This window comes from Platalea leucorodia (genome assembly GCF_965183815.1).
Source record: "Platalea leucorodia genome assembly, chromosome: 7".
Taxonomy (NCBI): domain Eukaryota; kingdom Metazoa; phylum Chordata; class Aves; order Pelecaniformes; family Threskiornithidae; genus Platalea; species Platalea leucorodia.
In genome coordinates, this window is record NC_138829.1 from 17,729,599 (window position 1) to 17,744,423 (window position 14,825).

The window sequence follows — 14,825 nt, forward strand, 5'->3', positions numbered from 1 at the left end:
GACAGAGAGGAAAGACTGCAGAGGTGGAGGCACCATATTACTGAACCAACCCCCTCTGGAGGATGAGGAAGAGAGACAGGTTCAAGCTACAAAATTAAACTCTGATACAAATTTGATGCTTCCTGCTTTTCTTCCCAAAATAAATCTGCGGTACAGGGAGCGTACTGAGGTCTGGGACACTGCAGCATTTGGATGCAGAGCCTCAGTGTGGCACCCCTGCGGTGAGGTTCAGGTCCCCCTTGCAGACAGAAATGACATGGTGCCTCTTTAACTCAGATGTGAAGAGCTGGCTGAAGCACATATGCTGGAGGGAAAGAACAAAACAGACCCTTAAATCTTCAAAACAGTTGATCATGGGATGACTAATGCTGGCACTTGGCATGGTGTCCTCGCAGTGCTCTGTGCCCTTTTTGTTATTATGGCTCTTACAGAACATTTGCTAATGGTGGGAAGTTGCCAGCTCACCAGCACCCAAACCTCCTGCTCCCTGGTGAGCGTCACAGTACTGGAAGATTAGTGAGTCTGCCTGGAGAAAAAAAAAAATGCGCTTAATTTCCCAAGATATTTACATAATTTAAAAAGACTTTTTGTTTAAAAATGAGATGTAGAAGTAACTTGGAGACATCAGCAGTCCATCATGTAAATAGGAACATAATCCTGTAAAGTGTTATGCATCTTCAACCCTTATTTCAGCTTGTGGGAGCGTTGGAGGCTCTGTCTTTCACAGGATCATTCAGTTCATCACTGACAAAGGTTTTCCTGAAACTAGCGCTTATATTTGGCTTAGTTCATTATGTAAATATATGTTTGAGGGCCCAATGTTGGGACCAGCCATTGCAGTCAAGCTGAAGATACGCAGCATTTTAAGAGAGACACGCTACATGGTAGGAAACTGAGCTTCACATGTTTGTGTGTTAGAAGAGCTGCTGACTGCTAGATAGAGGAGTCTGCATGGGAGGAAGAAGAGGAGGAGAAGGTGTGCTTAGCTTGCTGGCTCCCACAGGTTCCTTTTTTAGATATCCCTCTCTCCACAGGCATTATATAGGGAGCATGGGCATCTCCTGAGACAGCAGGCAGACTCAGGTTGGATGGTCTCTAGTCTTGTTCTGGAAGTAGCTTAAGGTGACTTGTCTGTATTTACAGACTCAACCTAGTACCTTGGCTAAGCCACCCAACTTCATGAGCAGGAAATGAGGGTTTAACCCATGGGGCTGGTCATGTGGCTCCAGTGATACCTATGGAGACATAAAAATGATCATGGATTTGCAACTCCAGGGCTCCTGTACATCATATATTTGAATTTCGCATTACATAACGATAGCAGCTTGATTTATGTTGCAGTGTTTAAGGCCACATCACACTTTCCAATAGCAATCCCTGATTACTGGGGTTTAGGCCTTGGCTGTACATTGTTTCTCCCTGGGCTAAAGTATGGAAACCAGCCTGGAAAATATTTTTATTTCTTTTTCTCCCCTTTCCTAATTGTCTTTTTGGCTCACCATGATCTGGGATGGACGTTGATAGCCCCGTGGGTTTGCCACAGCCAAAAGCCACACAGTGAGGGCCTCCAGGACGGGGATCAATCCAGGGTAACAACTGGAAACCAAATATGTAGTTTATCCTAGCTCAGTCCTGCAGAGGAAGGTTTGATTTCACCTCCTTTCTGGTCTCAAGCCTCTTGCTGAGACCCAGGAGGCATACTAATGCCTCGTGTTGGTGCCCTTCTCTGCTGAGCAATAAAGCTATCCTGATGGAGGTGGGAAGAGACAGCCCCTCTGCTGGCACCTCAGGCTGGAGGCCGTGCGCCTGCTCCTCCAGTCCTACCCACAGCACGATGATGAAGGTGCAGAATGTCTGGGACATCCCAGCTGGGTATCTGCCATTTGGGCTGTGGCACCTAAGAGAATTACAACAGGGCAGGTGAGGTGCCAGCATGTTGACTCTTCCAGCTTAACTGCCCCTGTAGCTGCCATTGCCTCATAGAAACTGGGTGATAATTTCAAAAAAACTTGTTCTTCCATGAAAGAGGGGGTCACGCAACTCATATTTTTGGCAAGGTAGGAGCACAGGGAGTTGTTGACAGGTTTCAAGTTCACACCCTGGTTTCTCTCAGAAAGAGTTGTTCCTGTGCCCGAGTTAGCAGGCTCTCTCATGGTTACAACCATACAGCTACGATTTGCTGTATGGTTGTAGATCCCCTAGAGCTTACTGCTGTTCACTGACTCTCCACCTGGCAGGATTGTCTCCATGCTGATCCCTGTGACCAGCCGCACCCGTGTCAAGCGCAGTGGCATCAGCCCCCTGCACTTAGCGGCTGAACGCAACAATGATGACATCTTGGAAGAGCTGATCGATGCTGGCTACGATGTCAACTCCGCCCTCTCCAACGAACGGTCTTGCCTTTACGAGGACAGGCGCACCACTCCCCTCTATTTTGCTGTTTTTAACAACAACATCTATGCCACAGAACTCCTGCTGCAAGCCGGAGCCAACCCCAATGTTGACCTCATCAACCCATTACTCATCTCCATCCGCCATGGCTGCATGAAGACCATGAAACTGCTCCTTGACCATGGAGCAAACATTGATGCCTATATATCAAGCCATCCCACTGCATTTCCGGCTACTATCATGTTTTCGATGAAGTACCTTTCCGTGCTGAAGTACCTCCTCGATCTGGGCTGTGACGCAGGTTCCTGTTTTGAGTGTCAGTATGGAAATGGCCCACACCCTGCATTAAATTACAGACGGGACAGACTTAATGATCCTCAGCTGTCCAAGGAGCCAACCATAGTACAGGTAAGCACTGCCTAATTTACCTACAGTACTTCTGAGGACGTCTCCTACCCATGTATCTTGACAACTTCAATGTATTTTTTCTCCCAACTTCCCTGTGAAAGAAGATGCCTTCATTCCTACTTTATTTACAGAAAAAAGGCTCAATAAGAGTCTGTGCATGTTCCAAGTCCATGTTCAATGACAGCAGGAGGGTAGACAACAGCCGCTGTGGCCCTAGCTTGAATTTGCAGTGAATTATAGCCATCTTGACAGCCTTGCCATCAGATCTACAATATTCTTTTCCTCTGGACCTGAGGTGCCAGGAGTGAAGCATGTTTTCTTGACAGGCAGTGTCATATGGGCGGTAGCATATGGGCAGTAGCATATGGGCAGTAGAAACCTGCTTGTTTTATTTGCTCTGTAAGATTTGTTTTGTCTGATAGGCAATTTAAGCTCCCGGTTAAATTAAAATTGTCTAGTGCTTCACTTTATAAGGGTAAACTAATGAATGTAAATAGTTGCAATTTCCGAGCCTACTGGATAAGCAGCCCTGCAGAGGGGCATCAACACGCAACACAACAAAGAAATCTCAGCACGGCAGTCTTTCTATTTCGCAAGGAATCAGGGAAGAAGTAAATCAGCTTCTATCTAGTTTAAGTGTAGCTTTGAGGGATTCAGAAGAAAGCATCATTTAGCTCAAAGAGACTGTCTTCCAAAAGACTTTAGTCTTCATTAACATGTCTCAGAAACAGAAAGAAATCTTAGAAAGAGGATTGTAAGAGTCCATCAAAATAGTCTCTTATCCCAAACAGAGCTGTCCTTGAGAGTGTTTGTCACAGCAAAATTGCTCCAGGACACCACATTTTTGTCAAAGAAAAAATAATAAAATATATGATCTCTAGTTCTTGAACCATGATATGGTAGCTTGTAGAGTGAACAGAGGGCTGGAATTCCAAGGCAAGGAGAAGCCTTGTCTGTAGCCCTCGACGGTATTCTAGCCACTCAAAAATAGTTCTGTTTTTACTTATTTAAGCACGTTACTTCCCTCTGGATCTCACCTAAAACTACTTTTAGTGCCTGACAAAATATTAGGTCACTCACAAACAGAGTCATCACCTCAAAGGTCAGACCACGTGAAGCAGAGGTAGCAAAAGCTGTGTAAAATTGTATCTGTGCCTAGAGAGGGACCGGTGAGGGACAAATGCATTCAGAGAAAAAGCAATCCCTTCCCTCTGATATTATTTTAAACTTGCTTGTTACTGCTGGGAATTTGGCTAGTAAAACTAAGGCTTGTATGGTGCAGCTTCATGATACAGTTGTGATATGGTTTGTATTCTGAAATATATAGGATCTTATGAAACTATAGCCTTCTTGACACAAAAGATGTGCATTTTTTATTTTTTTTTATAATATTACATAAGGATAATAAATTTTAATGTTTAGCCTTTATACAGGAAAGACTATGAGCTACTGGAAGTAGATTTGAAAAATGCATAATTATAAATCATTACTGTTGCTACTAAACTAATGTGTCCTGGAGAAAGTGAATGCAGAAAAATGGTTGCTGTCTCACTCCACATTTCCAGAATTGCAGTGTCAAAAGCTTGAACGTGGGGAGTGAAGTATCCTACTGCCGCGAGAGGGCATTCAGGGGCCTACCGAGACTGCAGGCAACGCGTGTCCCAGGCCCACAGTCACTTTGTCCCTGAGTCAATTCCATTGCCTGTAGTTGCAGGTTTGCATTATTTTGCTTCGTCTTGCTGTGCTTCTTTTCCTGCAACATGCTTTGGAACATTTTTATTCCGGAACACGTTTTTGTAGGCTAAGCTTGTGAATAGGGAAGAGACAAAAGGCAGGCAAGGTCTCTGGTGGATTCAAGAAGAGGAGAGCAGCAAGATCCAGTGTTTTATTGCCCTATGCACGTGTCCTCATTTAAACTCTGATAAAGTGGCATCACTGCTTAGAGGTGGTCGTGCAGATCCCCAGTTTGCATGTCCGATGGGTAACTAACTGCATGGCAATTGCATACGCACTGGAGAACGACAGCCAGATATACTAACCTGAACTTCCTATAAGCGGTCCAGGTAGGAAACTGTGGGTTGTCTGCTGGGATCCTCCCAACATTACTGTGTCTGATTTTCCTGGGAAACATTACATGGTGATGCTCAGTGGAAAAAAACAGTCAGAAGAGCAGTAAACACCTCTGTGAACGCTCTCACCTTGAATAAAATGGCCTTACAATTTTCTGCAGCTTTATTCTTTCCTAGGTGAGCTAATATAATTTTATTTCTGAATAAGAGTATCCACACAAGAGTTCAATGCATTTTGAGTTAGGGTTCATGCATGTATACTCAAATGTGATCTAGTTACAGGAGCTTAAACTGAAAGAGGTTTAAGCTGGTGCATTTTCCTTCCTGTTTGGGGTGGGTTTGGGGGGTGCCTGCAGACAGTCTCAGTGACTAAGCCGACGGACGGTGCTTAAGCCCCCATTATTCAATTGGGTTCGGCCATGCGCCTGAGTTCTTATCCACACAGCATGATTTAATTCATCTTAAATTTTCTGACTGCTCACATGCAGATAAGTCCACCGATATCTTCATCATATGCAGCACCCTAACAGCGATAGATGAAGCTGTCTGGTATAATATACATATTTAGATTAAAGTGGGAAGAGAAGTCACTACTTCTTTTGAAATGAGACTGCTTAAAGTTGGGTCCTTAAGTCTGTTCTTCAGTATCTCCATAAGCAGCCCTCCATGCAACAGCTCTGAATACTCTGCACTGGGGGGCAACAGAAGATTTGCCTGATCCACGACTGAGTAAGGAAGATGCTTCTGCTCTGCATTAGGCTCAGTATAGTTCTCCCACAGGAGAGTAAAACTGCCTGGGATTCATCTCTGCAGAGATTTCCCCACACTTGTTTCTAGTGAGGTGTTTGGTCCCCAAAAGCTGCAGATACCAGTGGGTTCACCAGAAGCAGGAGGTGGTGTGCTCTGCCGAATCTCCCTGTTTCCCTAAGCCTCCTTTGTGCACAGTTGCCCCACAGAGCCCCTCCAAAGAAGGGAAAGGGACCCAGCACGCTCAGTCAGAGTGCCCTCGGCTGCATGAATCTTTCAGCAGTTACCTTACTGGCTTGGGGCAAAGCTGCGAGCGCTCCTCTGCCCTCCCATTTCTGTGGAGGTAGGACCTCTGGACCCTGTAAACGATTCAGCATCCTTTCCATGCTCCAGAGCTACAACTCCACCAGGGTTTTGTGTCCTCCTGCGGTTGTAAAGAGGGGATTCTGCCCTCAGTTGCAAAAAAAGAGTCTTTGGTTGAAGTTTTCTGAGGGGAAACTGGTAATTGCTCTCACAGGTGGTAGAAGGGTGGGACCACCAACACAGTCAGGACTGTTGCTATCGTTGCAGTTTCCATGGGTGCATTCATGTCCCACTGACTGTCGTCAATCTCTTTTTTCCTTGAAGTTTTGTGAAATGGTGTCTACTCCAGAGATAAGTCGCTGGGCTGGGCCGATCATCGATGTTCTCCTGGATTATGTGGGTAATGTGCAGCTCTGTTCCCGGCTCAAGGAGCATATTGACAGCTATGAGGACTGGGCTGTCATTAAAGAAAAAGCAGGTATGGTCACCCAGGAGAGAATCTGGCACGAATAGTCCCACTATTGGATTCAAAACCTCAGTCACCATCTCCTCTTAGTATTCGTCCCTTAAACTGGATAGGATTTCCCTGCTGAGACTGAATTACATTTTGGACCAGGTATGAGGCACTAGAAATTGCTGGGGTGTCACTGACTCTGTGATGTTAAATGTACAGCAGCTGTGGATCTGACCCACTGGGAATGAGCACTGCCAGTGCAGGAAAACCCCTCTGGCTGCACCTGGGGTGCAGTCAGATCAGGGCAGGCGGGCAGCGTGACCACAGCAGCCCAGCAGGCACCAGTGGCCTTTAAAGCCTTTACTAGTATTCTGCTCTCCTAAACATCCTTTCCCTGAGGATCCAAAGTCTTTCATAGACATTATCAGAATTAGTTTTCTGGCACCAAGCTAAATTTGATACATATTACATTTATTTTCAGTGGGAAGACTAAGTACTGTGAAGCGGCTTGTTTAAATCCTCCTTGAAAGCCCATTGCTAAGGCTGAGATGGGATACAGCACCCCATCCTCCAGCCCCGCTTCCTTCCCTATATGTCATGCCTCAGAATAGATGAGCTGCCACCAATGCCAGACGCATCATCCCTCCATTACAGAAAAGCCCCTTTTTTCATTCCTCCTTCTCCCATTTTCCTCTTGCCACTGGCCTGGCCAAGTTGAGCTGCCCCTCTCAAGTTCAATCCTGTTCTGCTCATGTTTCTGACCTGCCTGTCTTTCAGAGCCTCCACGACCTCTTTCCCATCTTTGCCGCATCAAGGTACGAAGCCTGGTTGGAAAAAACCGCATTAAACTTCTTGACACCTTGCCTCTCCCGGACAGACTGATTCGATACTTGAAACATGATTACACACAGTGAGCCCAGGCACACTGGACGGGCAGCGGCTTCCCAGCACGGCGCGTAGCGTCATCGGCACAGTGAGGGCGCACATCGTGCACGGTGGGGAGGAACTGCTGCTGGCTTGGTCAAGCGCCCTCCAATGATTAATCTAAGAGAAATATGCTTCTGAAGCATGAATGAGAAGAAAAGGGAGGAGACAGAGCTAAACATAGGACTGTTAGGTTTTCCAAGAGAAAACACATACGATTCACCTCAGAGCTTGGTCTGCAAAGAACAAAAAATGAAAGCCAACACTGAAAAATGAATAGTGCTGAAGCAAGTACCAGTGAGGACTTCAAAGATATCCTGGGGTTGTGGTGGAGCTTAGCATCCTTGCTGTGATCACAATTCAGAAATTATCAAGAGTCAACATATTTGGGAAAACAATCACATTTCCTTCACTGACTGAGATTTTTATTTTAGTTTCTATTTTACTTTTGGGATTTCTGCTAAGTGTGTTGGTTTCTAATTTCTGATAACTTGACACCATCTTGCTAACATTTTTGCTTTCATTTTTTGGACCTTTCTTACTGAGTACTTGATTTCTGAACATTCAAAGCTCAGAACTTTTTCATAGACTAAAATCCAGAAATGCCGATTCATTTAAAATTCAAGGGAAGGTTTATTTAAAAAGGATGTAAGAATTGTATTTGCACATAGTAAATACAGTTCATGTTGTATTACATTTGCAATAAGAAGTAGGTGAAATTCTGCTTGAGAGAATTTCCTAGACTGGGAATTTGAAAGCAACTCTGAGCTCTTTTTTTTTTTTTTTTCCTCTGTAAATTAGTAGTAGCTGCACTGTAACCACTAGCATTACTCTGTCATGAAGCTGGTGTCAGAACAGAATAAAGCCCTAGATGAGCATGAACAGAAAGTGATGTGGAGGAGAGAAGCGAGGTACATAGGGAGAGAGGCAACACTACTAAACCAACTTTACCTGTTGCTCCACTAGAAGATCTTGTCCCTACAAAACCCAGCCTCTCTTACCTCCTTGGATCTCTGTGGCTGTAACAATACAGTCACTGGAAGAAAAGAGGGATTATTTCAAAATTATGAAAGTCAGACTTTGAGATTTATGAAAATGAATACCCAGAATTAGGCTTACAAATCCTTATTCAGGTGCCTAAACAATGACAAGTTACTTGCACCAGGTGTAGTTCCACTTAAGCCAATGGGACCACATTTGGTGTCAGATATTACTGAGGCATAATAAAAGTCTTAGGATTTAGCCTTGAATTTCCTGACTTTGGAAGTCTGAAGTATCTATTAGCTCCCTTTGACACTGATGAAAGTTATTATCTCAGCTTCTTTGAAAATTAGGTCACCTATTTACAGCTCAGATCCACAACTGATTTATGGCAGCTTAACAAGTTACCATCTATCAGCTGAACCACTGTAATTGTCCGTGAAATTCTTTTATTGAAGTTTTTAACAAGTCACATTCCCTCACAGCTGGGGAGGCTGAGGAGCCCATGAACCGTTATTGGCAGTGACTACAGCTCAGTTGACAGGTGTGACTTGCTGAACCACTGATTTCAGGAGAGCCTCCTTCCTTACTAGGCACCTAAGTAAGGATGGAAGAGCCTAAATTTGGAACTATGTCTTTGCAGATCTTATGCTAGAAGCACGTGCATTCTTACCTTAGGCAACAAAGAAGCTGTGCACCATGGTTTGTTTGGATTCCCCACCAGAGACCTGACAGATCTGGTTTTGTTTGTTGGCCTGCATACCATCCATGGAATCAGATAGAAATGTAAGTAGGGAAAATGCATTGCATCGAGTTTTATTTGTGTGGAGTTTTATACCTTAACACAGGACTAAAAGTGTGTTGCACACATACAAGTCCGGCTGGGCACAGAAGTTCAGATTTTGTGATGGTTTTGTGTGAAATGTGTTCAGCACTTGTGGGACAGAATGTGAGCAGAAGAAGAATTGGTTACAGCTACGGGCACTCTGTCCATAGCTGTCCCCTTCCCAAATGCAAAGAAGTTGAACAACCAACAGAGTTTCAGTTCACACTGAACAGTGATCTTCTTGCAAAGCTTTGGAAAGTCAGGTGAGATTCCTCCACTGCTGAAATTTCATCCAGTGACTTCCATTACTACCAGTTTAGGATCTACCCCCTTGTCTCCTGCAATGTGAACAGGAAATTGCTTCAGGTTGGAAAAATACTGAGTGGAGGGAAAGGGATGGGGAACAGGAAATCTTTAGACCAGTTTTGCCAATGAAGGCCCTGTATTGGTAAGCAATAGCTTAAGAGATGATAGAAAATCACCTGTGGAGTTCATGCATCTCTCCCTTTATGAGGCTGAGCAGCAAAGCTCACTCACAATATGAGCTTACTCACATTGATATAAATCAGAAGAAAATTCCTTGAAATTAAATGAGTGTAGCAGAGTCATAGAGGGTGACAGATAGAGACACGGCTTGGTGGAGACCATTTACTTAAGCGCTTGCTTGGTGTGCAATGACAGCCCAGGAGACCGCTGGCTGGTGGAAGGATTCACAACCACCAACTGCATGTATAACCACAGAGGTGGGATTTCATAAGCTATCCCAAACTGGGAACTTCCCCCGAGCCAACATTGTTACATCCGCAAAAGTCTCGCGAGTAGCAATTTCTTTTTATGTTCTTGGAGAAGTTGAAACTGGGTTTGAGAGGAGCAAATATGGAAAGTCCATTTCTTCTTTCAACCGAGAGACCTTCATCTCTATTGGGAGACCCATGTCCTGGTTGCTGTCAACCATCTGTCCTGAGCAGGAGAGTCACTGAGCTGGAGAGCACTGGTCTGATGGGAACCTACCATAACTACGGGAAGGATAAGGGCACACTGTGCACAGAAGCTGAGGAGAGAAGAGTCTGTTAGAGGGGGAATCTGGTAATTATAATGTTATTAAGTCCTTTCTGCTTGATCCTTACACGCTCAGTTTATATTTATTTGCACTGAAATGGAGCCCACTACCTCTCCACTCCAGTCCTTGACACAATATTTTGTGCACAATACTGAATCTGCACAAATTCAATGTGCATTTAATGCATCTATCTTGAAGTTACTGTGAAAAGACAAATACCCCAAAACCCAAACAAACCAGGCTTTGTAAGCAGATCAGTAGTTCTAGTGCAAGGTAAAATGGCTTGTTTTTACTGAGTGTGATAGATAGACTCCTTCAGAGATGATGACTTTATGTGAAATGTTCTTGGAATATTTCATGACCACGTTACTGTACTTTTCTTTTTTTACTGCAACATGTGCAATTCACTTGATGTTCTTGTGCACTTTTTTGATTTTTTATTTCATTTTGTATGAAAGCTTTTTCATTTACCTCTCCCTTCCCATTATTTATAAAAGCTATTGTGGTGTTAACAGTTTAAATTTGCATTGTTGTAGTAAATAGCAGCTCTCGAATGTTATGTTTGCATCTTTCAAACAAAGTACGAATAAACAAGTAGATTCTAAAGGGCTATCAGCTGTCCTGAATAGCAACATTGAACAACCAAACACAAAAATAGCCAGGAAAAGTCTGAATCAATCCAAGCTTGAACAATTAATAATTTTGATGTTAATCTCAGGGGTGAGAGAACAGTAAGTATTGCTAGAGAGGAGACAGAGTTGCTGTTCTTTGCAAACCTGTTGGAAAGTCTCACGCATCCCCATTCAGTGATTTCGAATATACTTAACAATTGTCTTCTGTTCATTTGCGTTTTACTTCATTGCTGCTCCAGTTCAGAGCCCCAGCAAGGGCCACCGCCTGCCCTGGGCTGGGGAGGGAAGTGCCACGTCACAAAGGATTTTAAGGATTTTAAAAAATAACATCAGTTTAAATCTGAGGGTAAGTGCATAAATATCTGTGTGTCTGAGGTCATTTGGAATGGTCTGGTTCAATCCTTCATCATAACTTAAAAACATGCTATTCTACTACATGGAAAATGTACAGCAACATACATTCAACTAAGAAACAGTTTAAAAGAAGAAAAAGAAAACAAAGAGTTTAATATCCAAAAGGTAGAAACTTGATTTTAACTCTCTTCTTTCTCTGGATTTCTTCAGAAGTAAAATTTCTACAGAAGCTATCCAGTTTGCCAAGTATTTTAATTTTAATAGAAATCCATACTCTGGTGCGATACGCAGCACTTTCAAATTTCCCTTCTGAACTCAAGCAGGAACACAGCAATCACTGCAATAACTGTGGTTCGTTCCACGACCTGCTCTGGTCACCCAGATGGAAATCAAGACCAGTGCCAAGGAGGCTGCTCTGCCTTGCCAGCACTGAGACAGAGTTCAGCATCTGGCTTCATCTGGATTACAACAAACAGTGACATAGAGCTATTGGTGTGAGAAAGTGCCCCTATTTCCATGTAAAAAATTCCTTACCTACAGCTCTGCAAATTAAGAGCCATAGTTCTCCTCCCATTAACTAAAATGTGGGTACTCCCTCTGGTTTCTGTCAGAGTCTCCTTGTGGAGAGGGACTGAGTCCCCTCATGGATTTTTTTTCTGAAAAGACAAAAAGGGAAAGATATCTAAGTATATTCATATCTTCACTTCTAGATCAAGAGCTAACCTGATGTCTTTAACCCTTAGATCAGCTCTTTAATACCTTGCACCTTGCATGGAGTTGCAGGTGTGTGCTACCAAAGCCATTTTCTGCTCTCTCTCCTATAGGAGTAGTCTATGCAGGCTTGATACATACATTAAGTGCTGGTAGCAGGGAGAAAGCAATGAAAGCCATCTCTGTTTCTACTTTTTGCCTGCTGGACTAACACATCACAGCTGTTGTTTCCATAAAAGTAAACTGGGATATACTGTGAGGTTTGGGGAAAGAATGAGCTGGTTTTAGCCTGAGTCGTTCATATCCTAACGAACGCCGCAACCTGGTTATACAACACCAAGCCCCATCAGAAGATCCAAAATTATACTCTACAATTGCTTAAGATGATAATTTTTTCATGACTGCAATGTGCTCAAAAGAAGCGTTGCCTGTTTTTCCCCTTATGGAGATACCAAGAATCATAGGGAGCTACGCTAGCCAGAGAACAAGCCGATCAAGGGTACTTTTGTAATTGAATCCTGGGAGAAGTTCCCATTAGCTTCAGCAAGAGCAGGTTCAGGACCTGGGAGATCACAAGTGTCCATTCTCTGGCCCTTCCCCCCCCCCCCCCCCCCAATACACTTCTCTTGACCCCAGTGATTTACTCCAGTATAACTGAGTAGATACATAGGCCTGCATTATTAAACCTTTCAGATCTCATGTTCTGTGCCTTAGCACCACTTTCTCCATGGGTTTAAGAGAAATCCAACTTTAAAAAATACCCTATTAACTTTTCTAACACCAATTTGTTAAAATAAATGGAAAAATACTAGGCAAATCATTTGCAGCCAGGTCTTGTAGTAGCATCTTGTAATCAGGCAAAATAAAAGGTGTCTGTGAGCCAGAAATCAAGGCAGGCTATTCTGTACACTTTTTTCTTCTATCTATTTTATGGTTTTGTATTCAACTAACTATATAAATTCTCATTTGTTCTGTTGATGCAGAACAATTCCTGATGCAGAAATTCATCCTGTTTCTGTTTGCACCAGCTTAACACTAGCTAATTTCCCAGCCCCAGAAGAATTACTTTTCATTTACATCACTCTGAATAGGCAAAGATTTCAGCCCTCATATCTACCCACCAGCTGCAAATCAAACCTGTGTGTACCTGGTGGGGCAAAAATAAACAGACTGCATTTGCAGAATCACCAAAATAAAATTACCTCCTTTCTTCCCTTAATTTTTTTCTTTTAATTCTCTCAGTATTTACATACAAGAAGAACTTAAATCAATTCACAAGTGTGGCTTCTACGTTAAATACTGTCCTTCCAGTCTCTTGCACGCAAAAGGAAGTGACCTGAATATCTTGACTTCTCTGGAATTACTTTAAAGTACAAAAACTCTTTGAATGGGCTTAATTCATTTCATTTCGCTGCTGCCGCCGCAGGGCAACCCTGGAAAGATGTTCCCACATGGAGGAGGTCTCCTAGGTGTTACAAGTGCGGCTATGAATGGCCCGCAGCCCCGCTCACCGCCGCTTAGACAATGCCTGTCGATGAAAGAGCCCTGGTTTGCCTCGTGCTCCACGCCACCGGCTTCGTAAGGCTTATTCCCAATTTACACCCGTGTACTGAGAGGAAAGTGGAGCCCGAGTAGCTTCCCAACAGTTACTAATTCGCTCCAGCCCGCCCACGAGGAAGAGTGTGATCGCCGGCCTCCTTCCCCCGCCGCTCCACGCTGCCAGCAGCTCACGCCCGGTGCCTGACCAGGCATCTCAATTCACTCTCAGGAGCTGTCATGTTCACCACGACTCTGATACCTGCCCCGGCTAAAGATAGCCGAAAACATTGAAAATCGGTGGGGGGACGGCAGGCTTGGTGGGGATGGGCTTCAAAACCACAGGTCTATAGAGCTTTTGCCCCGTGCCGTCGGCCTCCTTGCAGAAGTGCGGCACCTCCGCCGGCAGTGTGGCCGCACTCTTCCTCCACAGCCCCAGCCCCGGGAAGGGCGACGGGGGCAGCGTGCCCGGGGGCTGGTACACCCCCGGCCCGGGGCAGGGGAAGGGGCAGCAGGTCCAGGCGCCCACCCGGCCCGAGAGGACCCCGGCAGGGTCCTTCTCCCCAGCGTGCGGGGCAGAATCAGGGGGGCTCTCTGGGCCGGCAGCGTCTGAGCTCCGTTTCCTTTTCTTCCCCTCGTAGGGAGGAGGGTCTCTGGGGGCCGGGAGCCCCTCCGGGAGGGCAGGAAAGGCCCGGCCCAGCAGGCTCTGGGCTGGCCGTGGCTCTTCCCAGAAGGAGGCGGGGAGCTGTCGCTTCCTCATGGGCACCTGGTCCGGCCTGGTGGCCTCCGGGTTTTGCTCCTGCAAAACCTGTTCCCCGCTGAGGGTCTCCTCCGCCTCGGCTGTCCGAAGAACCTTCTCGGCAGCAGCCCCGCTGTGGGGGCTGGGGTCAGGTGCCTCGGGCTGGGGGCAGCGGCCCCGGTCCTCTGCCCCCCTGCGCCAGCCACACTCGGGGGGTTTGCTGGGGTGGCACCGTGGGATCCGTGAGTACTTCTGAGAAAACCGCTTGAGCTGCTTCTGCAAGTATTTTCTGTGGTCAACCGACCGGCGACAAGGAGCCGATTTATCCAGAGCTGCTTTGATGTCGCTGGAGGCCAGGTTGACGAAGTTCAGTAGGGTTTTTACCTCACTGTCCGATGCCATCTCACTGGGTGCGCTGTGTAGAGTTTCCCATGAAAAGTTTATAATCCGCCTTTGGACAAACCTTGGCACACCTGCGAAACACGATGGGCAGACTTAAGAGCGGGAAGCCTGGGTTCAAATAGCACCAAGCAAATGGAGGGAGGGTGTGGGGATATGTCAAACTTCTCAGCCACACAAACAAGCTGTCCATCAGCTCACCTCCATGCTGGCAAACTCCTGACGGAGCTGCCGCACGCCCGCAGCCCACCGCCCCGCACCGCTGCCCCAGCACGCACCGGCACGGGGACT

The 14,825-nt window shown here is 45.4% G+C and overlaps 2 protein-coding genes across 2 annotated transcripts in view; one reads left to right on the forward strand and one right to left on the reverse strand.

Moving 5' to 3' along the window:
- The window catches only part of ASB2 (ankyrin repeat and SOCS box containing 2), a 28,912-nt gene extending 21,455 nt beyond the window's left edge, over positions 1-7,457 (forward strand). Inside the window, exons 8-10 of the mRNA XM_082316641.1 lie at positions 2,238-2,799; positions 6,243-6,396; positions 7,150-7,457. Coding sequence (XP_082172767.1) covers positions 2,238-2,799; positions 6,243-6,396; positions 7,150-7,286 — 853 coding nt within the window. The 3' untranslated portion in view covers positions 7,287-7,457. The remainder of the gene's footprint in view (positions 1-2,237; positions 2,800-6,242; positions 6,397-7,149) is intronic.
- A 6,210-nt stretch (positions 7,458-13,667) lies between these two features.
- FAM181A (family with sequence similarity 181 member A) lies at positions 13,668-14,537 on the reverse strand (the record flags this gene model as incomplete). The annotated part of the gene is made up of 1 exon (XM_082317159.1): positions 13,668-14,537. One exon carries the CDS (start codon positions 14,535-14,537, stop codon positions 13,668-13,670), a length of 870 nt encoding a protein of 289 aa, XP_082173285.1.
- Between the last annotated feature and the right edge of the window lie 288 nt (positions 14,538-14,825).